The sequence below is a fragment of the Hyperoodon ampullatus genome (genome assembly GCF_949752795.1).
Source record: "Hyperoodon ampullatus genome assembly, chromosome: 13".
Taxonomy (NCBI): Eukaryota; Metazoa; Chordata; class Mammalia; order Artiodactyla; family Ziphiidae; genus Hyperoodon; species Hyperoodon ampullatus.
The window spans coordinates 12,618,287-12,641,539 of NC_136926.1; the positions used below are offsets into that span (position 1 = coordinate 12,618,287).

At 47.8% G+C, this 23,253-nt stretch overlaps 1 protein-coding gene across 1 annotated transcript in view; it reads right to left on the reverse strand.

The window, feature by feature from the left end:
- Positions 1 to 7,639: 7,639 nt before the first annotated feature.
- Positions 7,640 to 23,253, reverse strand: part of FBXW8 (F-box and WD repeat domain containing 8) — a gene marked incomplete at both ends in the record, with an annotated part of 120,098 nt that continues 104,484 nt past the window's right edge. The window contains 3 exons of the mRNA XM_079717310.1: positions 7,640 to 7,784; positions 8,666 to 8,776; positions 11,210 to 11,383. Of these exons, the coding sequence (XP_079573436.1) occupies positions 7,640 to 7,784; positions 8,666 to 8,776; positions 11,210 to 11,383 (430 nt within the window). The remainder of the gene's footprint in view (positions 7,785 to 8,665; positions 8,777 to 11,209; positions 11,384 to 23,253) is intronic.

Consider the following 23,253-nt stretch of genomic DNA (forward strand, 5'->3'; position numbering starts at 1 on the left):
GCAGCGAGGCCCACGGGGGCCCTTTTGCTCCAGCTCTTGTAAATAGTCAACATCCCTCGCTCATCTCTTTTTCCCGCAGGGTATGGTACATGGGGCTTTGCTGTTTTTAGCTCCAATAAAGAAGAAAATGGGTTTGTTAATGAGCCTGGCTCCTGTCTGTTCCCCACGTCCATGCACGTGGCCTGGCCATTTGGCGGCCCGAGGCTGGCTGACTACATGAGGAACGAGGGGCAAGCAGCAGCAGCCAGTCTGCAGAGGCTGGTTTGCAAGGGGATTTATTTTTCCCTTCCTTTCTGGTTTATTGTGGGTTAAATATTTGCTGTTTTCCCCGCATGAGTGCTGGGAATTCACCTGCCTTCGCAAGCCTAGGCAGGAAGGTAAGGAGAAGCAGCTCCTCGTTCCATGGGGGCCGGGACTTGGGCGGGGTGGGGGTGCTTCCTTGGTGCCACGACCGGATATTCAGACCCCAGGAGGAGGCGAGAGGAGCTGAGCCTGGGCCAGCTGCAGTGAGCGCCCGAGCTCGCCCCGCGGGGCCGCGGGCGGTCAGGGCCTGGCGGGAACAGGCTGGGTGTGCCCTGCGGCCCTTCCTCAGGATGGGGGCCGGCTGCATGGTCTGCACTCCACTGTCCCCAGCGCAGCAGCAGCAGGGGAGGTGACTGCCCCAGGTAGCATCTCCCACAACTCCGGTTGTCACCTTCCGGCAGTGGGGTTTGAGGGGAGGAAGAAACAAAGGTCATTCATCTCGGTTGGTGGCAGTAGCCCATGAGTCAAAAGAGGGCTGGCAGTCGGTGGTGCCCTGGTGACCTGCTGACTCGCTCGGGAGAGCTGCCATCGCCCCAGTCACTGGTCACTGTTTACATTCCAGGCTCGCTGCTTTCATCGACACTCGCTGGAGGCACCTTCCTAGCCTTCCAGGGAAGTTCCCCTGATAATTGTTCCCCTGATAATTGTTCCCCTGATAATTGGCTATTGCTATTACTTGCATTCTTGAATTTGTAATTCAATTTTTATATTAAGTGTGTTGTATCTATCTTATACCCACATGTTGGGGTTCAGAATGTAACAGGTGCCCCCTGGAGTCTTCATCCGATGCCCAGCGCCTGGTCTTCCCTTCCCTGAGGCAGTCATGATGGTCCCTTCCTCTGACATCCGCCCCCCCCCAAGCTGTGTTGTGCATACGTTGCTTAGGACAAGATTAACGTCAGTATTTAAAAGCCAGCAGGCGTCCCGAGGGCGGCAGTGGAGCTGGGAAACTCTCATCATTTAGACAGTGAGAGCTGGCGCGGGCATCCCGCCCTAGTGAGCGTGCGGTGGACCGGGCTGGGCCTCCGACCCCAGCCGTGCCTGAGGAACGCCAGTCTCCACGATGCGCCTGACAGGCAGGCGGCCAGGGGCAGCGCAGCCCCGTCTTTGGTAAGTGGAGAGCGGTCTGAAGTCACTTCTAGAGCTCTGCTTTTTTTAACTTTTTAAAAAATTTTATTTTTTAAATCGAAGTATAGCTGATTTACAATGTTGTGCTAATTTCTGCTGTACAGCATAAGAGCCTCAGTTATACATATATATATATATTCCTTTTTTTATATTTTCCATTATGGTTTATCCCAGGAGATTGGATGTAGTTCCCTGTGCTACACAGTAGAATCTGCTTCTTATTTAGACTTGTGCTCAATTCCACAAATATTTTGACGTTTTCAAAGCAGTAGGTCAGGGCCAAGGCTGTGCTTCTTACCCTCCAGGTGCCGGCAATGGGGTAGGAAAGTGGGATGTGATCTCCCTCCCCATTCCCCCCTTCTCCTGCTGCTGGGATCAGTTGCTCACACCCCTGGGTGCCTGGCTGCCCACAGAAGGAATCTAGAAAGGCCTGGTGTGGGGAGATCTGGTCCTATTTAGGTGCTAGTTAGCTATCGTCCAGGACGGGTCTCCAGTGAGACCCCTGCAGCCTGGCAGAAGCGTGTGTCCCTGTGCCCTCCCCTGCCCCACACTACTGCCGGGGACCCATGGAGTTACAGAGCAGCAGGGACTGCTGGTGTGGCCACCGTAGGCTGGATTTTCTGGCATTCTCCCAATTTGCTTCCATTTTCTTCTCAACAAAGGCAGTTCATTAATGTAAAGTGTTTTTATAAATAATAGATCTTCCATCAGCCCCCCTGCAGAGCCTGTGTTTGGGAGACATGGCCACTGTGGGCACCAGCAAGCGTTTGCCCTGTTCAGACCACTGAGGGCCGGGCCTCGTGTCTCTGAAGCTTTGAGCCTCAGCTTACCTAAACCGCTAATTAAAGTGAGACTTAATCACCCTGAGCCCAGTCCATACTGCTCAAACCCAAGCTGTTTGTTCACCGTCACTGAGGATGTCTAATTGGCAGGGTTGGGGCTCATTTCCACCAGAGGGCGGGCCAGAGTCTGCCTGGGGCTCCCCGGCCGGCTCCCAGGGCACTGTGTGCGTGATGTGTTTTCACTCATTTGGTGGTTCTGGGAGTGATCGGGGTCAGCTATTAGTTGGTGCGGACCTGTTCCTAGGAAGGGTGGTTATTCCCCACAGTCTGCTGGCCTTTGATTAGAAAGAATGAGGGTCACTGCTCTGGGTACGCATCTCAGGACGGCTGTCTGGGCAGTGCGGTCTGCAGAGGCTGGAGGCTGGAAGCTCGGAAAGGGCCCCTTACTGGTGCGCGTGCCCAGGAGGGGCTTTCTGGCTACAGAGACCCTGAGGGAGTGTAGCACCCTCCCCCCATCTGAAGCAGCCTGAAGCAGGTGATGTTTGTTCTAAAATAGGCAAGTTGAGAAATTAACAAATGCACTTGTTTTACAGCTTTCCTGACTAATCAGCGCTAAGTCAAATATCTGAAGTCAGTGCTTCGAGGGCCTCAGGCTGTGTGTGTGTGAGAGACGGGGACCAGGGACAGAGTCTGCAGCCTGCGGGATGAGGGTGAGGTCACCTCTCTCCATGTTCTCCACCCATTTCCCAGGAATTGGGTTGAAAGCATATTACCAAGGGGAAAAGTTACCAGAACTGGGCTTTCGGCCGTGAAAAGAATACGGCAGTTTGACACAAACACGCCTATTTGGTAGGTTTACAAAAGGGCTGCGTAATGGAAATCTAATATGAGAAGCTCAGGGGAGAGCTTCTGCAGCCACGTTAAACATGAATTATGGATAAGGGAATGCAGTAAGATGACAACAGCTTCCAATTTTGGCCAAGCATCCTCTGAGGGAACGAATTACTGCTAGACTTTTAACAAAACCGTTCCATTTTTTTCTGATCCCAGGCACTGGCAAGTTCTCGAAGTGCGTCATGTATGGATCGGATCCTTGTCGCTGAGCAGCTGAACCCGTCTCCACTGCCTGTGGTTCACCAGGCCGGAGCTGAACTGCAGGCGGCACGGTGACTTACACAGGCTGATGGAGAGTTAAAGGTACAAGTTGCCTTGGCAAGGTTTCTGCAAACACCTGCTTTGCAAGCTGTCCTCCCACACAGTGACCTTGGGAAGGCCTTGGAGAGTTGCGTGGGAGGGACCGGGGTTTTCACCATGACTTCCCAGGGCGTCAGTGTTGCCTTTGCCTCCAGGCTCTTCTGGAATCAGTGAACAAGTGCCAGCAGGGATTCGGTGGTGGATGAACTTGGCCCCAGGAGGACTGAGGACTCTGATGGGCACACGGTGACTGCTCTTCCTTCTAATCTGCATGTTGACCAAGTCAGCAAGGGGCTAGGTTTCTGGTCTTTACCCCAGGAGTGGTCCAAGGGGCAGCAGTAAGGCTGGAGGATGTGCCGAGCAGCAGTTTATGGCCGCCTCCATCTTAGAGACACGAGGCGGCTGCGTCAGTGCCAGCGCTGGGTGAGGGCACAGGAGACACAGTGGTGGGCAGGGGTGGGAGCCTGCCCTCCCTCCCTGGGGGGCGAGAAGGTCCCCGGCACAGAGCTTCTGCCTGGAAGCCCCTGCCCACCATCAGAGGCAGAGAGCAGGCTGGCACCCGCATGGCACGGGCCAGAGCCCAGCGAGAGGGGCTGTGCCATCGCCCATCCCAGGCAGCCTCCGTCCAAATCGCTGCATGGCTCACTGCAGCAGCCAGGGAGCCATCTGGCCTGGCCGCTGGTGAGGTGGGCAGGTCTGCGAGGCTCAGGGCGCCGCGGACGGGCGGCCAGCACCACACGCTCCCGGCTGCCACAGCTGCTGCCCAGAGCAAAGGTCCGAGTTGGGAGAGCCAGCCGGCCCCCGCCTCAGCCATTGTCGTAGATCTGCCCGTCCTGACAGGCCATGGACGGCCTTAACAAGAAGGCTGTGCCCCTACCAGGAAGACGTTTCTCTCCTAGGATGAGCAAAGTTGGTTTGCAGTGACCAGTGTTTGTCATTTGAATGCAGAGTGGGACGCGCTATCCCCTCAAATGTGGGGCCTCTGGTTCCGAGGAGGGGGTACGGAGGACTTCACCCTGGTGTGGTCAGCTCTCCTGCACAGAAAGGACCAAAACTCCACTGTTGGGGACATTCAGTTTTTCCTCGAATCAGCTGAATCTGGTGAGCCTTGATAGGGGAGGTATTGCTGGCCCTAGGGTGTCTGTGCAAATGGATTATTGCTTGGGCAGCAGCAGTGGCAACACCAAGGCAGCACACGGCTGAGACTGCAAAGCACAGCCTAGCGGCCGCAGATGAAACTCTCAGGGCTGTGGTTCCCTTGGAGAATCTGATGACAGAGCCATACTTCCTCCCAGAAAATGCCCTTACGCACAATTTCACACATGGTTGTGTGGGTTTCTTGGATCCTGGCCTAGGAGCCCCTCTAATAGTGGTTCTGGGAAAAACTATTCAACATGTCAGGTGAGATTTCCAGGGTGGGGGGAAGCTTGTAAAGTGGTATGCCAGGGGACTGTCACCACGCACCTTGCCAGGGTGACAAGTAATTTCAGCAATAAATACATTTTAAAAATTTAATACTAGAACCAACATGGACATGTTATAAAGCAGAAAGCAACGTCATACAATGTTTTAAGACAGGACAGAGATTTCCGGTGTTTGGCCCTCTGGCCGCCCCCAGCGGCATATCTGAGTCTCTTCTGTCTTTAGGGAAGACATGGGGCCCGAGTTTGAAAAGCAGAAGAGATACAGAAGAAAAGGAGACGATAAGTCAACTAAGAATTCAGAACTTGCAAAGAAGCTCCCACAAAATAGCCAGTGGGGACAAAGGTAAGATGGGATGAGCAGACGGGGGTGGACATGGGCCAAGATTTTTTTAAGCCACTGGTAAATGTTGGTTCATAAAGGAACTTTGATCCTTTCCCCATCAGGCTATTTCTTCCACAATGTAGGTTTACAGCAAAAACACTGACTGAACTTGGTGTGCTTGGAGATTATTTGGGTCCAATAAACTTCACAAAACCCAGGTGGTTTTCATGAATGGGAGATGTTATCAACAGGCTGGGAGGAAAAACCCCACGCTTGTAACGTTTACACTGGACCAACAGCTGGCAGTGAATGAAAGTAGTTTAAAACCGTTTTTACTTTCAGTAACATTTTCTGGGTCTAATTTCTTTTGAACTCTTCCATTACCCTTAATTCCTGCAAAGCTAGGAGGGAGAATGTATCTGCAAAATGAACTGTGAAATGAGACTGGAAGGGGCTGCTTCTTAAAAGGAAAAACAAACTTTCCGCAGTGGTCCAGTTGCATTAAGACTGTGAGAGTTGAAAACTGTATAAAGTGAGGTCACTACGGTGTCAGAGCAGCACAAGGCAGCGAGCGTAAATAAAGTACGTACTTCAGTTGCCAACTGCACGTTGGCTTCATTGATGAGGTAATTGGGTTTTCTGAAAGGAAGCAGAAAACCCTCCTGACACAGCTGCCTTCCCGGGAAGGCAGCCTGAAGGAAAGCAGTGCTCTCGGGACTGAGGGGATGGTTCCCAGTCGCGGCTCTCTATGTGGCTGTCTAGTTGGATGTGGATTTTTTTTATGACTGAGGATCTTAATTTGAAAAACCTTCCAAAACCCTCATGACTCAAAAAGTTCTAGGACTCCGCGTAGTGGCGCATTTCCCAACCGTGCACGCTTGTGAACAGCAGGGAAGCTTCACTTTGCTCTTGGATCAGTGGGACGTTATCCCCATGCTGAAAATACTCAGTTTGATAGTCCCTTGTGCCTTTTTTCTTCCTTTATCAAGAGTTGTATATTTTATCTTTTCAAAAACCTGCTTTCGGCTTTATGATCAACTTCACTATTTGTTGGTTTTCTAGTTATTAATGTGTATTTTTATCCTTTCTTAACTCCTTTAAAGAAGGATTTAACTCCTCCTTTCTACTTTGTTTTGCTGTCTTATTTTCTATGAAGTCATGACATCTCCCCCGCTCATTCGGGCCTCGTCCCCTGGGTCTTGGTGTTCAGTGCTTCCACCATCACCCTGGTCTGGAGAGTTTCTATTTTCCATTTTTCTTTCCCTGTTTAAAACCGTTAATTCAGGAGTGCCTGGGGCTTCCAGGTGTATGTTTTTGTTTAGCTTTTTGTTGATTTCTAATCGTACCGCATTGGGACTGGGGGCACTGGATTGGACCTGTCTGGTATTGCTCTTCGTGTAATCTGAGATTTTCCTTGTGGCCTTCATACATGGTCATTTTTTATGCATGTTTTGTGGGTATTTGAAAAGGGATAGAATCCCATCTACATCCATCGTGTCACGCTTATAAATTAAGTAAGTCCTCCGCATCACCCACCATGGGCAAGGATTTTGTTTCTTGGAGTAGTTCTATCAGTTTTCTGCTCTGATATTTTGAAGGTACAGTAGATGGCTGCTGCTCACAACAGTCTAAATCATGAGTAACGCAGGCTTTGCCCTCTTATTCCTTGGAAACGGAAGCTGGTCATCACACGGAAGGGGCTCGCGTGCTGCTCGGTGGTTGAGCGTAATGGTCCCGCCCCTTTTCCCTCTCCAGAACCCATCACCTGCCACCCCACGCAGACGATGGGTATTCACGGTACGTAGAAAGTGTCTGCTGTGTATTGTGCATCGCAGACACAACAGTAAGCAAAAGTTATTAACGAAGTAGTTGTATAAATATATAATTATAACCGTGTTAAAATCTACCAGGGAAAAGTGCTGCTCTCCCAGGTTGGGTGGTGGTGTCAGAGAAGACGACCCAGAGTTGAATTCTTGGTCTCAGATCCAAGGGCTCAGACACTAGCATGTCCAAAGGCCCCCAAAGAAGAAAGGGTTTGGAGACTGGAAAGAGGCTGAGCAGGGGTGCAGAAGCCCTCGCTGGAGCGAGGGCTGTGTGTAGTGTACAGAATGACGTGTGATGTGGGGAGGTCCCAGCTTGGGCCCGGGGGACACTCCTGAGACAGGTGGGGAGCAGATGCAGGGCTGCAGTGGAGGAGCCATAAATCTGAGCCATCAGTGTGTGGTACTGAAAGCCATGAGAGAGAGAGAGAGTGAGAACAGAGTAAGATGAAACGAGCCCTGACAGACGCAGCTGGAGAAAAATGAATTGGCAAAGGAGAAAAGCAAAGGCAATAGAGGAATATGTGGGGGGGGTCACAGAAGTGCGCCCCGCAGTTGCTTTCTTCCCCCAACACTTAAAACCTAGTGCGGTGCTCCTCTGTAGTTCTAAAATACACAGAATTGGTTCTTCCCATGTTTCTCCCAGCTCCCAAATGAGACAATTCTCTAAATGTTGTCACAGGGAAAAGCAAGTGCCAGGTCATAGTTGTAACCCGGTATGGTGTCACAGGACGAACGGCAGATGGGCACAGTGCTCTGAAAGGCCAGCCGGTCCACTGCAAACTCGTAGGCCTGGATCAGCCCCCGGTGTCTAGAGAAAGCACAGAGACAGCGGCAGGGTCAGTTCTGGTCCCCAGCCCCCCCAGTGACTTCTGTCTTTGCAGCAGGCACGTGCTGGAGACAGGAGAGCGAGTCATCGTGACACATGTCTGCTTCGGCCTCAGTGTGTTGTGGACACTCCAGATCCCAGGACTAGAGACAGACAGGTGAGCAGACAAGTTTGATGGAGGGAACTGAGTGCCGGGAGGCACCTGGCTGAACAGGGAGGCAGGAAGGGTCAGCCTCAGGGAAGGCCTCACAAGAGGCTGCTTGGAAGCCAGGCCAACAGTAATCAGAAAGGGTCCTGGGCTTCCCTGGTGGCACAGTGGTTGAGAGTCCGCCTGCCGATGCAGGGGACACAGGTTCGTGCCCCGGTCCGGGAAGATCTCACATGCCACGGAGTGGCTGGGCCTGTGAGCCATGGCCGCAGACCTGTGCTCCGCAATGGGAGAGGCCACAACAGTGAGAGGCCCGCGTACCGCAAAAAAAAAAGGGTCCTGAGCCTCTGGCATGGGCCTCTCTCCTCTGGCAGCCGTCACCCAGCAGGCTGAGCGTGAGGACTGGGCTCTGCCTCTGTCACTGGGATTCAACACCACAGGTCCCTAAGCCTTTTGTCTTGGGCTCTTGGCACATGTAGCCGCCTTCCCCCTCCCGCTCCCATCCTACCACCCTGCCCACATGTACATGTACCCATCCTACCACCCTGCCCACATGTACATGTATGTTCCTGACTTCTATGAAAAGAACAGCTAAGCCTGAGGGTACCATCCTGTAGGGGCCAATGTGGCCTGGGATGTTCTATTAATAAAATCAAGCTAAGAGTGTCTCGTCTGAACTCCTACAAACCCGGACCAACCGAGCCCAAGCACTGACCTCCGGTGGGTGACGAAGTTGTCCAGGTCGGCGTTGCGCACCACCCTCTCGTAGGGCACGTGGGCCGTGATGAGGCTGTGGCAGTTGAAGGAGATGTGCCGCACGGGGTGTCTGGAACAGATGGGAGAGAACGCGTGTCAAGGTTGAGTCCACTGGAACTCAGCACGTCCCACCTTTGCTGCTGTGGTCTCGGAAGTTTGGAGCTGCAAGGGACTCTAGAACCATCTAAGCCAGCTTTTTCCTTTACAGAGGAGGAAACTGGGCCCCCAGAGGGGCAGTGTCTGGCCTCAGTTCCCAGAGCTAGCTGGAGAAGGCCCCACGCCAAGCCTACTCTGTAAACATGTCTCAACGTCCCTGTGCTCACTGGCTGATGCCCTAACACCTTGGTGTGTTGGGACACAGAGGACAAACAACCTGAGACAACTCGGACACACGCAGTGGAGAACAGCCCCATTTCTGCACCCCCGACCCGGCTGGCCGGCCGGCCCTGGGCGAGTCACTCCAGCTCCCTGAGCCAGGTTCCCCAGCGGCAGGGTGTGTTGAGTGGTGCCCTACAAAGGCCCGCCCGTCCTGAAGTCAGAGGGCTACAACTGATACGTGGACTCTGGGTTGTGAAAGCACATTCAGAAAGTTTTGGAACAAAATGGCTTGAAACCTATGTAGCAAAGGCTTTTGTTCATTCTAAAAACTTTTTTCCAGCAGAGCAGTGAGCCAGGAGACACAGGATAAAAAAGATGTCTAATGCAAGCAGATGCCTGCCATCAGAGGGATTCCCAACTGTTAAGAAGGTGAGATCCATTCCCACAAAAAGTAACCAGTGTTTCTAGAGCACAAGATGAGACACAGAATTCAGCACTTGGCAGGAGGAACAGGAGACCGCAGCACAGACTGCAAGGGCAGCCAGGTCCCTGCAGAAGGGCCGAGGGTGGCACGGAGGGGCTGAGGGGGAGTCCCTTCAGGCTGAGCCACGGCTGTGCCAGAGGCAGGGACAGGCGTCTTGGCCACAGCAGAGGATTCTCTCAGGGCCCAGTGAGGCCAGAGGGATGGAAAACAAAGCCGCAAGAGGACAGGGAAGGGAGAGGTCGGAGCTCAGTCCCAGCTTGCAGCTGGGTGACTGCTGGTACCAGTGGCAGAAAGGGGAGGTCAAGGGAGAGCTGGCTGAGGAGGGGCGAGAGGACCTGGGGAGTGTGGCGAAGAGGCTGCAGCGGGCAGGAGACCGAGCAACAGCGGGACCAGGGCGTGAGAGGGAATCAGGATCAGCAGCCGCGAGGACCTGAGTGAGTATGAGAACCCCGGGCGGGTGCCGGACGAGGCATCAGCCTTGCTGTGGTAAACAATGCTTTGGTGACCTTCTCTGGGAAAGCCACTAGGCACTGGTGAGAACTGGACGTGCACTTACAAATGAGTTAGGAAGGCTGGGACAGGACGACCCAGTTCTGGGCACGACCTCGCTTAGCCTGGCGTCACCTGAATGACCCATCCGAGGGAGTGCAGCTTTTCAGGGAGAGAAAAATGAGATCTGCTGGAGTGCAGGCCTAGTGAACTAAACGGAGCTGCTGGTGGCGGTCCCTGGGGGCCTGGACTGCCGAGGAGGCTGTCCTAGAGGCCAGGTTGAGCTCTTTAAAACAAAAGGGTGTCCTTAAAGGCAGATAGTTCTGGGCTTCCAAAGTGTGAGAGTTTTAGTTGCTTTTTGGCACCACCTGGTGGCAACTCAGTGCATCACCACAGCAGGCAGGGCTGGACAAAGCCAACCAAGCAGCGTGGAGGGCACTGTGGTCTGAGAAAGATGCAGGCCCAAGCACCGGTTATCGCCACCCTCCAAGGAAGAAACCAGTTCCTCTATTTGACCTCATACTTAAGCTAGACTTGTGAGCAGTCTTCATTTTATCACGCTCGGCAGTTAGTGGGGACACGTCTCGTCCCAGAGGTGCTGAGGGGCAGCTGGGGGAGCTCGGTGCCTGTCTCGCACAGGCACGGGGGCTGGATGGATGTGGGCAACGGGGGAGAGCCTCACGGCCGCTCCAGCCGACCCCTGCTCCAGGCGAGGCCGCCTCTGCTTTAAAGGTCAGACGCCAGCGCGCAACGTTTAACCGGCTGGACCGCCTTCGTATCCGTTTACCTACATCCATACAGCCCTCTGCTGCGCTTGGGAGAACAGCTCTTGAATTTTAGAGCTAAAGGTTAAAGTTACAAATTCCTCCTTCGTTGAAGCCTGAATACTTTCAGTCTGAAGCGCCCTTGTAAACAGTAAGGAAGATCAAGACTTCCTGGAGTGGAGGAGAGGTGGGGGGGCTGCCTGCAGTACCCCCGCCCACTGTCTGGCCTGCCCCACTGTGGTCTCTACCTGAGCTGGGAGTTGTGGCAATCTGAACAGTGACCAGCACCATTTCTGAGCCCATTTCACAGCAGCTGACTTGCAGGGTTCCAGTGAGGACCACGTGGTAACGTGTGGACAGCACTTCGCACAGTACCTGGCTCAGTGGCTGACTGATGCCATCATTGCTGCTACTGTGCTTACTAGAAGCACCTGAGGACCCACCTTACCTGGAGTGCACCTCCCATAGCTTCTGGTTCATCCGATAATCCCACACGGAGACCAGGCCCTCCTCGCCCCCGCTGACAATCTTCCAGTCGTCCATCTGGACTGAAGAGACTCCAAGTTGGTGGGCAGAGATGGACAGGGCGATCGTGTCAGTGCGGAGGTCGTGGAGCCTCACCCTGCAGGGCCACAGAAGAGCGCAGAGATTTAGCATTAGAGCCTGAAATGACGAATTCCTCCTCAGCCATGCTGGTCTGTGTACAGCAACCCTATGAAAACAGAGTATGAAACCCCTTCAGTCACGAACACCTAAATACTGATACTAAACTTTCACCACCTCCTTAGTGTACTCTCAGAGGAGGCCAAGAGGCACTAGAAGTGAACTAGTTTAGGGCACCCCCAACCACTCCAAGCACAGAATAAGGAGGACTCAGAACAAATACACCAGCTGCCCTGCTGCTCACTTTTATGTGCTCCACAGGGGAGACGCCTGCCCTGGGCACAAGCCCATTGCAAGGGAGGCTGACCTGCCTGCCATGGTGCCTCCAGGGGGACGTCGGCCTGAGAAGGCTGTCCAGAGGGTAAGTAAACTGCCCAGCATGGCAGTTTTGCTGTTCATATAAAAGTCTGTTAAGAGCAAGTTGTAAAACAGCTACATTTGTCTGAAACCTGAACCCTTACCTGGTTGGGAAAATAACACTTTTTGGGTAATTTAACTCAACTTTTAAGTTCATCGCCATCTTGTTGAAATTTGGAAAGGCGATGCATCTACAGTTCACTAAGCATAACAGAATCGTGATAAGAGTATGTGGACACTTGGCAGTCACTTATCTGAAGTCTTGAGATAATTACTTACCTTGTAATAATCTGAATTTCTTTAAGAACATCTTTAAAAACTACTTTCTAAACAAGTATATGCTGAATTTCCACATAAGGATAAACACAGTACCAACACAGTTCCTGAAATAAGCCACAAGAGCTAAAACTGAATGTGGCAACATTTCAGTACAGGTGAATTTAACAGCCCCTATGCTGCAAGTCACAAAAGAAAAGAGAGTCGCTGCCCTGAAAAGATGCCACTAGCAGGGGAGCTGGACAAACATGTCTGACACAAATAATGTGGGGAGAAGGGATCACCTAAACATGTTCTAGGTCCTAAACTCTTACAGGTACGTGAGCACGCACAGACACAAAGTATCTTCAGAGTTCTGAGGAGAAATTATTTGAACTGGAAATTCTATACCTAGCTTACCTACAAAGTTTGAGGGCATAATGAAGACTTTTTTTTTTTTTTTTAAACATAAAAGGAGTCAATGTGAGCTACCCATGGATACTCTCTGAAAGAAAGTGATGTAGCAAAATATCAGAAGGGCCATGAGGAGCCGACACACACACCATGGAGGGATGTATGAAACAAACACTGAATGTTAGCAGACAGCTTAGAAAGCCCTAATGTGTCAGGCTGGGTGGGCAGACGCACACAGGACAAACACACCTCTTAAGAGGAAGAGCCTCAAGTCACAAAGCAAAACTCAATATAGGGACTTCCCTGGTGGCACAGTGGTTAAGACTCTGGTCAGGGAGCTAGATCCCACATGCATGTCACAACTAAGGAGCCTGCCACAACTAAGACGCAGCACAACCAAATAAATAAATAAATAATTTTAAAAAGCAGAAAAAAGCAGGTTTGAAAAAGAACCAAATAGTACTTAAAATGGTTAAAAAAAAACACCTCAATATATGCTACACACGAAAGGCACATTTGCATGTGACAAGGAAGAGGTGACAACTTTAATACCTGAAAAGGTAGATTTCAGAGCAAAAAGCATTAGCCTGAGAGTACTTCAAAATGATGACAAGGATACAGTTTACTAAATGTTTGATAAAACTTGCCAGGAAAGAAACAAAAAACCCCACATGAACCTAATTTCTGTAGGTCGATTTTCCCTCCTTTTTAGTAATTCAGTTTCTTTCATCATTGTAATCTATTCAGGTTTTCTATTTCTTGAGTTCATTTTTTGAATCTCCATATTTGAAGACCTAGATCAATAAATGATGTTGTAGGAAAATAAGAATTATCAAAACTAACCCCCAGGAGACAGAAAATCCAAACAGATCAAGGAACACAGAGCAAGCTGGGAAAGCTGTTGAGGAGCAAGCTGTCCCTGCAAAACAAGAACAAGCAAAATGGGTCCAACCTGGAAGGAACAGACTGCCCCCCGCATTTCCCAAACCCCGGGCTACATCTACTGTTCCACAGCACAGCAAAGGGAGGAAAGCTCTGACTCTTTACATGGAGCCAGCATTCTGTTATTACCCAAAACCTGACACTGCAAGCATGACAGATCTGCACCAGTGCTAAGACCTGAATAAAATATCAACTAACAGAACTCACAGCAACATGTTAACCAGCAAGTGGACTCTGTCTAGGATGTCCATTCCTGTGGTCCACTATGCCTCTCTGACAACAAGAAACCCACAGAGAGGGTCACTTCCATGGACATTGAAGAGAGATTTGATGACATAGAACACTTATTCCTAATGAGAAGTCTTTAAAAAGTAATCTACTTTTACCAATATTATTTCACATTGTTTTTAAAAAATTAGATATAATTAGATAAAAGAAGAAAATGAGAAGTGGACAAATTTATCATTAGGGTTGACAATCCAAGGTAATTCAGTAATAATTCAGAATCAAATGTATTTTAATATGTCAAAATCAATAACTATCCTTTGTACAACCACTAGTTTTAAAAATGTAATTGAAGAAAAGATCCCACTTAAATTCGCAATGATAAGCAAAATACCCTGTAACAACTTTCTCAACTTGGAGCTCTACCATATACATTACACCAACATTAATTACAGAGGGCCAGAGAGTTAAACATTCAGGATAGGAAGGCCTTTCTAAACATTACCAAAAAAAAAAAAAAAAAAATCAAGGCAAATTGTAAACTGGGAAAAATGTTTGCACCAGAGGACTAATTTCTTATAAAAAAAATTCCTTCAAATTGATAGTAAAGATTGATAGCCCAGTATTAAACTTTAATAAAGTTAGAAAAGAAAAAATAGTTCACAGGAAAAAAAATACTAATGGCTTTTTTTTTTTTTTTTTTTTTTGGCGGTACGCGGGCCTCTCACTGCTGTGGCCTCTCCCGTTGCGGAGCACAGGCTCCGGATGCGCAGGCCCAGCGGCCATGGCTCATGGGCCCAGCCGCTCCGCAGCATGTGGGATCTTCCCGGACCGGGGCACGAACCCGTGTCCCCTGCATCGGCAGGCGGACTCTCAACCACTGCACCACAAGGGAAGCCCACGAATGGCTTTTAAACACTTGTAAGATGTTCAAGTTCACTGGTAATGAGGGGAATTATGCACTAAAACTACAATGCAGTAATACCACTCAACCTGCCTACCCAGCAAAGGTAAAGTCTGGTAGTACTCCGAGACCCCTTCCATGCTGGTGAGCCCTGGATAGAGAGGTACTTCTGTACGGCTGATGTGAGCACAAGCCCAAAGAAAGTGACTTGGCAATATCCAACAAAAATATATATATACTTCACTTTGACCTAGCAGTTCTGCTTCGAGGGTTTTATATAGGCTATATCTAACATACATGTACATCCACATATATACATACAAGGCCATTAGCCACAGTACTTTTTCAGTAGCAAAGATGAGGCTTCTGTTTCGGGCACCCTGTTGACCCTCCCACTGAAAATCACTTCATACTGCTGGATAAGACGTAACTACATCCTTTTAAGTGCACTGCTGAGCTCACAGAGTAAGCGACCTCCCTAGGGCCTATGCAGACAACCAGGTTGGAGAGCTCGAGTTGCAATTTTGGTTGCCTCTATGCATGTGCGGTGGGGGTGAGGCTATTGGCAGATGCCAGTCTCAGGAAGCAACGGGACTGGCTCTTACTGTACCACGGGGGCAAGGCTGTAAGACTGGGGTCCACTCAAAGGGGAGTATTGAGACCTTGCTTTATAAAAAAGCAGTACAGAACTTCTAGACACGAAAACATAATCCCTGCAATTAAACTCATTAGATAGGCTAGAAACAGATTAGACAAAGCATGTGTAAATTAGAAAATACATCTGAAAAGTTACCTAGAATGGAGCACAAAGAGAGAAACAGATGAAAAATGTGAGTGAAGCATTAAGAGACGGGAAGAATGGAAGGGGATGATGGTTCAGCTTACGCCCAAAAGAAATCCCAGAAGGAAAAAAATCCAGTGTGTGGCAAAGAGGCGATATTCAAAGTGTTAATGGCCTATGTTTTTCCAAAATGAAAGCTAGGCACACTCACGAGCACTGATCAGAATAAATGAAAAGAAATACGTATCACAGAGCATAGTAATACAGGGGGACGCCACGAAAGACACAAGGGGTCTCAAGAGCAACCCGAGACAAAAAGACGTCTGATAATCAGACCAACAGGAAAAATGAGAAAACAGTATCCACACTGTCATGAATTTGAGTGACTCAACGGGGAAGGCACACGTCACCTAGCTCCATCAGCAGATGCCAGCTAACGCCGTGATGGTCCGTCCGGTACAGGGGAGACCTGCACGGGCATCAGAACGAGGCAGAGCTACACACACCGAGGACGGCCGTCGCCCAAACAGCCACACACCAAGCGCACCAGGCCCGGCTGCGTGACGGCAGCTGGGGGGCGGGGAGGGAGGCCCGCATCTGGGTGCGCAGGCCCCCTCTGGAGAACGCCGCAGCACAGCCTCCGCTGAGGAAAGAGAAGCTCCCAGGAGACAACTTCTCCCTGGATATACTTTTTTTGTGCTTTTGAATTCAAAAGGTTACCTGCTTAAGTTAAAAAAATTTAAAGATAAAATTCTGGAAGGACATACTGGAGTTGGTAACAGCAATTACCTTGGGGAAGAGTCTCAGTGGAAGAATGAGGGGAATAAATGCGGCTTTTACTGTTTATTCTAGACGCTGCCATGTTGTTTAAGGAACAAGAACTCGTTCGTGACCGGGAGGGGCACCCAGAGGCCTTCACAAGCACTGGTCACACTCTGTTCCGTAAGTGGGTGGGTGGCGGGAATGCTCAGGCGTTCCGTTCTTTAAATTGTACACAACGTACCTTGTATACACTCCCATGTGGATGTTTTGTTTCAAATAAAACAGGGTTTTAGAAATCTACAGTCTTACGACACGGGGGTGAGTGAGGTCCATGGCTTCTTCCCTGCTGGCGGCGAGGCTGACTGAGGGCTCCCTTAGTACAGCAGGCCAATCAACACCCCCCCACCCCGCCTCCCCTCTTCCCAGGGAGGGCTCTGTGACCAGAGAGATGCGGAGCGAGCAGGAAACACACAGAAGACAAAGAGCTCCAGAGCTCCCTCAGTCAGCATTTACAGACACTAATCTTTAGGCATTTGTGGGTTAGAGAAGGGAGAAAAGGTAAAGTTGCCGTGAAAGGAACTCTGCCTGGAGGCTGCAGCTGCACTGCTTACTAACGGGAACTTGAAAAGGGGTGGGGGGGGAATTTTTAGCTTGAGCACTTTTCAGTGCGTATTTGGTTAATAAGGGTCTATTTTGCTCTAGTGATTTTCATAAAGAGCTCCTCTGTTGAATATTTATACTCCATAATTTACAGTTTGGCTGTTAAGGAGACAAAGGCAAACACAAATTTGGTCCAGAAGTTCAAAGTTTGCCATCTGTTTTCCTATTGTATTTAGATACCGGCATGGATGGCTCCAAACAAAATACACAAATACACCAAAAGATACAGCATTAGTGTATTTTATCACTAAGGAAAACAAAAATGGGCCAAAAACAGACTCGAACTTCTCCCCACAGGGAAAAAGGAGAAGCACTTAGAAGACATCTCCTCAAAGAGGCACTGCTCTGGTTTCTGGCTGACATAAAGAGATAGCACACAGCACGGGGTGCGAAGTCCACGCGAACCATTCAAGTTCACATTACGAAATGCATCTCTGCTTCACACACCTGACGGCGCGGCCCCAGCGTGCACAGCAGCGTTCCCTGGCAGAGCCCGTACCCTTAGCGCCCAAATCAAATTCCCGACGTGGGGAAACAGGTAGCACAGCAAATGGGCACAAACATGCCAAGACAACTGATTCCAGGGACAAAAAGAAGCCAATGGTAGACACTGTGAATCCCTATCCAGCGTGTGTTTCATCAACTTTGCCCGTTGAAAAGAAAAAAATAATTGGTCTGAAAGCTGTAATTGTATTATGTTTAATATTCATGGTTGGGTTTGGAGGGCTGTTCCAATACTCCCTCTCTCCAGCCCCTCTCTAATGAAAATCACACCATAGGAGTCGGCTCAAGCCCGCCAATTAAAACAAAAGACACCAGAACCTTCCAAAGACTCCAACAGAGGAGCATCCATCTGATGGGCAGGAAAACGTGCTGGAACTGAGAGGGAGGCACGCTCTGGCTGGTCCTGTGCTAAGAGCTTTGAATAACTTATTACAACACTTGCAGATGGAGCAAATGTAACATTTACGCCGCACTCACTCTCCCTAACAGCCAGCAGCAGCACCAGAAGCCACCACAACTTTGTATTTGTCAAGGCGAGAAGAAAGCTCCGACACTCTCTAATTAGGGGTCACAACTCAGAGCTTGCTTCCCATTGGTTTGGATAAAATAGTCCCATAAAATAATAAGGCAAACTGTATTTGATGGCAAAGATGAAGCCTGTTCAGACTCTGGCTCAGCAGTTTCATTAAGAAGGACCTGACCTTCAGCTATATTTCTATCCAGAAAATAAAGGGAACAAGCAAGACGGCATTAAAACAGTCTCCCTTTTTTTAAGTGACCAAATTAATCAAGAAAACTCATTTTTTTAAAAGAAATCAATAACATGATTCTGTTTTGTCTCATCGAACCTATATTAAAGAGGATTTTTAAATACAACCTTATATGCCCAAATCAGTAGCTATAACGTATATATAGCACCAATGATGGCCTTTGGTGAATGATTCATTTTTAATAGCAACTAGAAAAACATGTATTTTCAGGTAGAACTGCCCAGTTTAATCCAAGTAGGCTATGGTTAGAGCTCTATGTATTGTAAAGCTGTATCTCTAAAGTTTAGAGTTCTTTGTTTATTGCCCATAAAGAGTAATAAGCCCCTTGGACTGATCACTCGACCTTTCTAGACCTGTTTCCTTAGCTGGGCCAACATTAGATGGTCTTAAAGAGCTCTGCTAGACCGAACATTCTGCAACCCTTACAAGCCAGCCCATAACACCACCTGTGGACAAAAATGTATAGAAACATTTAGCTTACTTTAATAAATCCTTTGAAATTTCAATCAGATGAGTATACCTAGAATAACCTCTCTATGGTCAACTGATTTTCAACAGTGGTGCCAAGACAATTCAAAGGGGAAAAAATAGTCTTTTCAACGGATGACGCTAGGACAATGGATATCCACATGCAAAAAAGAATGAGGTTGGACTCCCACCTCACACCATATACAAAAATTAACTCCAAATGCATCATAGACCTCAGTGTAGGAGCCAAAATCATAAAAATTCTTTTAGGTAAACATAGGAGTAAATCTTTGTGACTTTGGGCTAGGAAATGGCTTCTTCAATATGATACCAATAGCACAAATGACAAAGAAAAACTGGATAAATGGAATTTCATCAAAATTAAAAACTTCTGTGCTTCAAAGGACATTATCAAGTGTGAAAAGACAACCCATAGAATGGGGAGAAATATTTACAAATCATATCTGATAAGAGGGTGGTATCCAGACTATATAAGGAACTCTTGCAACTCAATAAACAGACAACCTAATTTAAAAATGGGCCAAGGATTTGAATAAACATTTATCCAAAGAGGCCAAAAAGCACATGAAAGGATGTTCAACAACATCATACCTTTAGGACAGCTATCATCAGAGACCATAGCAAGTACCGGTCAGGATGTGGAGAAACTGGAACCCCCATACACTGCTGGGGGGAATGTAAGATGGTACAGTCACTTTGGAAAAGAGTCTAGCAGTTCCTCAAATAGTTAAACATAGGGTTATATAAGCCAGCAATGCCACTCCTAGGTATATATCCAAGAGAACTGAAAACATATGTCTACACAAAAATCTGTAGTTGAATGGTAACAGCAGCATTATTCATAATAACCAAAAAATGGAAACAACCCAAATGTTAACTGATGAATGAATAAGTAAATATGGTATACTCATACAATGGAATATTACTTGGCCATAAAAAGGAATTAAGTGGTGATTCAAGCTAAAACACAGGTTTATCTTGGAAACATTATGCTAAGTGGAAGCAGCCAGTCATAAAAAGTCACATGTTCTATGATTCCATTTATATGAAATATCTAAAACAGACAGATCTGTAGAGGCAGGAAGTGATTAGTGGTTGCCCAGAGCTAGAGAAGCTGGGAGGACATGGAGAGTGACTGCTGATGGGCACAAGGTTTCTACATGGGGTGATGAAAATGTTCCAAGCCTGACTTGGTGATGACTGCACAACCTTGTGAACTTTACACTGGATTGTATAATTTAAATTGGTGAATTGTAGGGATGTGCATTCTATCTCAATAAAGCTAAAAAATTTTTTAATCAATTTAAGATTACAGGAGGAAAAGCAGTGGGATTTGTTGGCTCAGTGCATGTTGCTTTGGCAGCCCACTAACAACCTGATGTACGCCCTTACCACCAACTCTTCTTTTTGGCCCCGCCGTGCCGCCTGCGGGATCTTAGTTCCCTGACCAGGGATTGAACCTGGGCCGTGGCAGTGAAAGCGCAGAGTCCTAACCACTGGACCACCAGGGAAGTCCCACCCTTATCACCAACTCTTATTTTGATTCTCCCCACCAGAGCAATTCTCTGGTCTAGATCCCTGATTTCATTCGTTAGAAATGAGCAGATCCCAGATGAGAAGACTGAGAGCACAGAAGGAGAAGGGACCCCCTTTAATACAGCCCTCTACTGCCAACTAAACAGTTTATTTAAGTAATTTAAAGAGAGTAGGAGTTCTGTGTCTGACCTAAAGTAAGCCCACTACTGCCTCTGTCTTCTGCTGCTACAACCCAAACCTCTGGACAAAACACAAAAAGCAAACACCTGAGGGCCCTGGGGAGTTGACTCACTACAGTGGATTGTGGGGTAAGTGGCCACGGAGGAAGGGGCCATGGGGAAAGGAGTTTCTCTCTCACAGCCTCACCCCGAGTGTGAGCTCCTGTAGCAGAGCTGTGTGGTGGTGTGGGAGCTAAAACGCTAACAGGAACACCCTCTTTCTGAAGAACCAAGGAGAGAAGCCCCTAAGTCCAAAGAACGTGGGTGTGGCATCTTTGGGGATTCCCCCATCTCTTTTCTCTCTGGTTTTGCCCCAAGGCAGACCCTATTCACAGAGCTGCGTGGTGGTAGGGATGTCAGCAGGTGAAACCCTGAGAGAAACCCCATCTTCTCGTCAAAGGCCCAGGGGACAAGGGCCCTGAAAGCTAGGAATCACAGGGATGAAGAGAGGGAGGAACTGGAGACGGGGAGCCCGTGATACCACGTGCGACCCCGCACACGGCCCAGGCGCAGACCCAAAGCAGTACAGCAAAGGCTCGGATAAGATTTCAACCACTGCCAGCTCAGACTAACCTCTGGGTGGCACATGTGCAGGGCAGTCAGAGAAGCACAGCAAAGGTTTTGGAAATTGAACTGACACTGGAATCACCACCCACAGAAGGCAAGACACAACTTGCAGTCTGAACCTAACCAGGGGGACTGACTGTTTAAAACAAAAACAAAACTCAGCATCCTCCAGAGGATTATGTAACAGGATCCAAAGGGGACACAAAATGTCCAGGATACATCCAAAATTACTTGACATACCCCCACCCCAAAAGCCCCAGGAAAATGTGACCCATTCTCAAGGGAAAATGTCAACCCTAAAATAACCCAGACTTTTGGAATCATCAGTGACTTTAAAGCAGCTATTGTAACTATATTCCATGAGGTTAAGGTACAGTGATAAGAAAGAATGAAATTCTGAGCAGAAAAACAATGGAAATTTTGAACCAAAAAAGTATAAAATCTGAAATAAAAAATTCACTAGATGGGTTCAACAGCAGAATGGAGGTGACAGAGGAAACAGTTCGTGAACCCAAAGTTAAATCAGTAGATATTTGCAACTTGAAGAATGTAAGGCTTAGGAAAGAAAATGAATAGAGCTTCAGTGACCTGTGGGATAATATCAAAAAGTCTGTTCTTCACATCACTCAAGTCCCAGAGGAGAGGGGAAAGGGATCAGTGTGGAAAAAAATATCTGAATAATGGCCAAACACATCCCAAATTTGGTGGAAGACATAAATTTACAGATTCTAAATGCTCAGTGAACCCCAAAAGTTAAACTAAAGAAACAAAACAAAAAAACTCACAGTGGTCTATTTCCTGCAGACTTTATCTTGGTAACCCATTCAAGTTTCTCATAACTGTTCTACTTCCTAAGATTTATTTTTGCCTTCATTGAACAAATAGAGACTTTTATTTAATTGAAAACACCATCCAATTCAAGAAGCACCATTACTTTATGTAATATTTTAACATGCTGCCATTTGTAAGATGTTATTATAAAAGACACATCTTGATTTTCATAGATGTGAAAATGTAAAAAAAAAAAAAAAGTGCATCTTAGAATAAATGCAAAACATAGAGTTAAGCCCTCTCTGAGCGCTAGACACACACTGTGGTAAGACACAAGCATCCTGTCCTCACACCAGATGCACACCGCTCCCTTCTCTAATGTTATTACCACTCTTTCTTCTTGGCTTAGCAGGAAAGGACAAAATATGCATTAAAAAACCCTCATTGATCTGTAGTGTTAAAACTCTTGTGCAGAGCCGCACCTATATAACCCCACTTTATAACCCTTCCCTCCCAGGGAGGGAAAAATACAATCCAACCATAACTCAGTTCCCACCCTGATCGTTCTCTTAATCTTTATCAGACTCTACTTAACCTCTAGTGACAGGCTAGATGAGCTATTTTTTCATTTTTAATTTCAGCTTATACCCACCCCCCCAAAAAAAACCAACTCCTTAGAAAATTCCACCCATGTTATTAGCAAAGTTACTCAAGCTGATTTCCTTACTTTAAAGAAACATTTTTTTGTTTTAACCTTGGACAGTTTTATGTACCTTTAGAGTCCATTTCATTCTCAAGTTATTTATAAAGTACTAAGAGAATGCAATAGAAGTTCAGTTTTTTAAATAAAAATGGAGTTTCCAAGGTTTTTAAACTGCATCTGTCATGAAGTGATAGCCACCTAGCTCTCTTCATAGTATTTGGCCCCTCCGTCCCACTTCTGAAATAAAACATAAGCTGTACAAGCCTGGGTGTGCATCTCTGATGAGTTCCTACTCATAGCTATTAAGTCTTGGGGAAAAACCCCACAAGACATGCCTCTATGCACTTAAAAGTCTAGAGTCCTTATTCCTTCCTTTTTCCAGATGTATAATATTTTTAAGCCCCATGTTTGGAATTCATATTGCTTACACTGTTAATGTGATTCATAAAGAACAATCTTATATATATGATGGCAGGCCTCTGCGGTACCAGTAGTGGTCAAATAGCTGGCACACAGATGTAGAAGTGGCCCTGACTAAATGCCATTTTGGATAGCCCCTTCCCCAACTCCAAGTCCCAAGTCTATTCTTTTCATCCAAAAAGACAAAGGGTGTAAAAAAAAAAACCCCAAAAAACATAACTTTGGTTTACTAATAAAATGGATTTTAACATGGTCAGATTTGGCCTTCAAAATGACCAGAGAGCCCTTTTACACTGCACATCTGGCTTCTCCTCTGGCAGTGGGGAGCATGGTCAGGCAGCCCGGCTCCAGAGGAAAACATCAGCCTTGCCGAGTATGTACAGGTCTCCTCACTGACAGCAGGATGTGCAGCTGACAATGGTCATGACAATCTGGCTGTAACTGTGCTTCTAGAGCTAATTAGGCTACGTTATACAGAAAGCAGAGGTCTCTTCTCTGGAACACCATTTTGGTTTCCTGGGAGCCTAGCTGTGGTTGAACACCTAAATGGT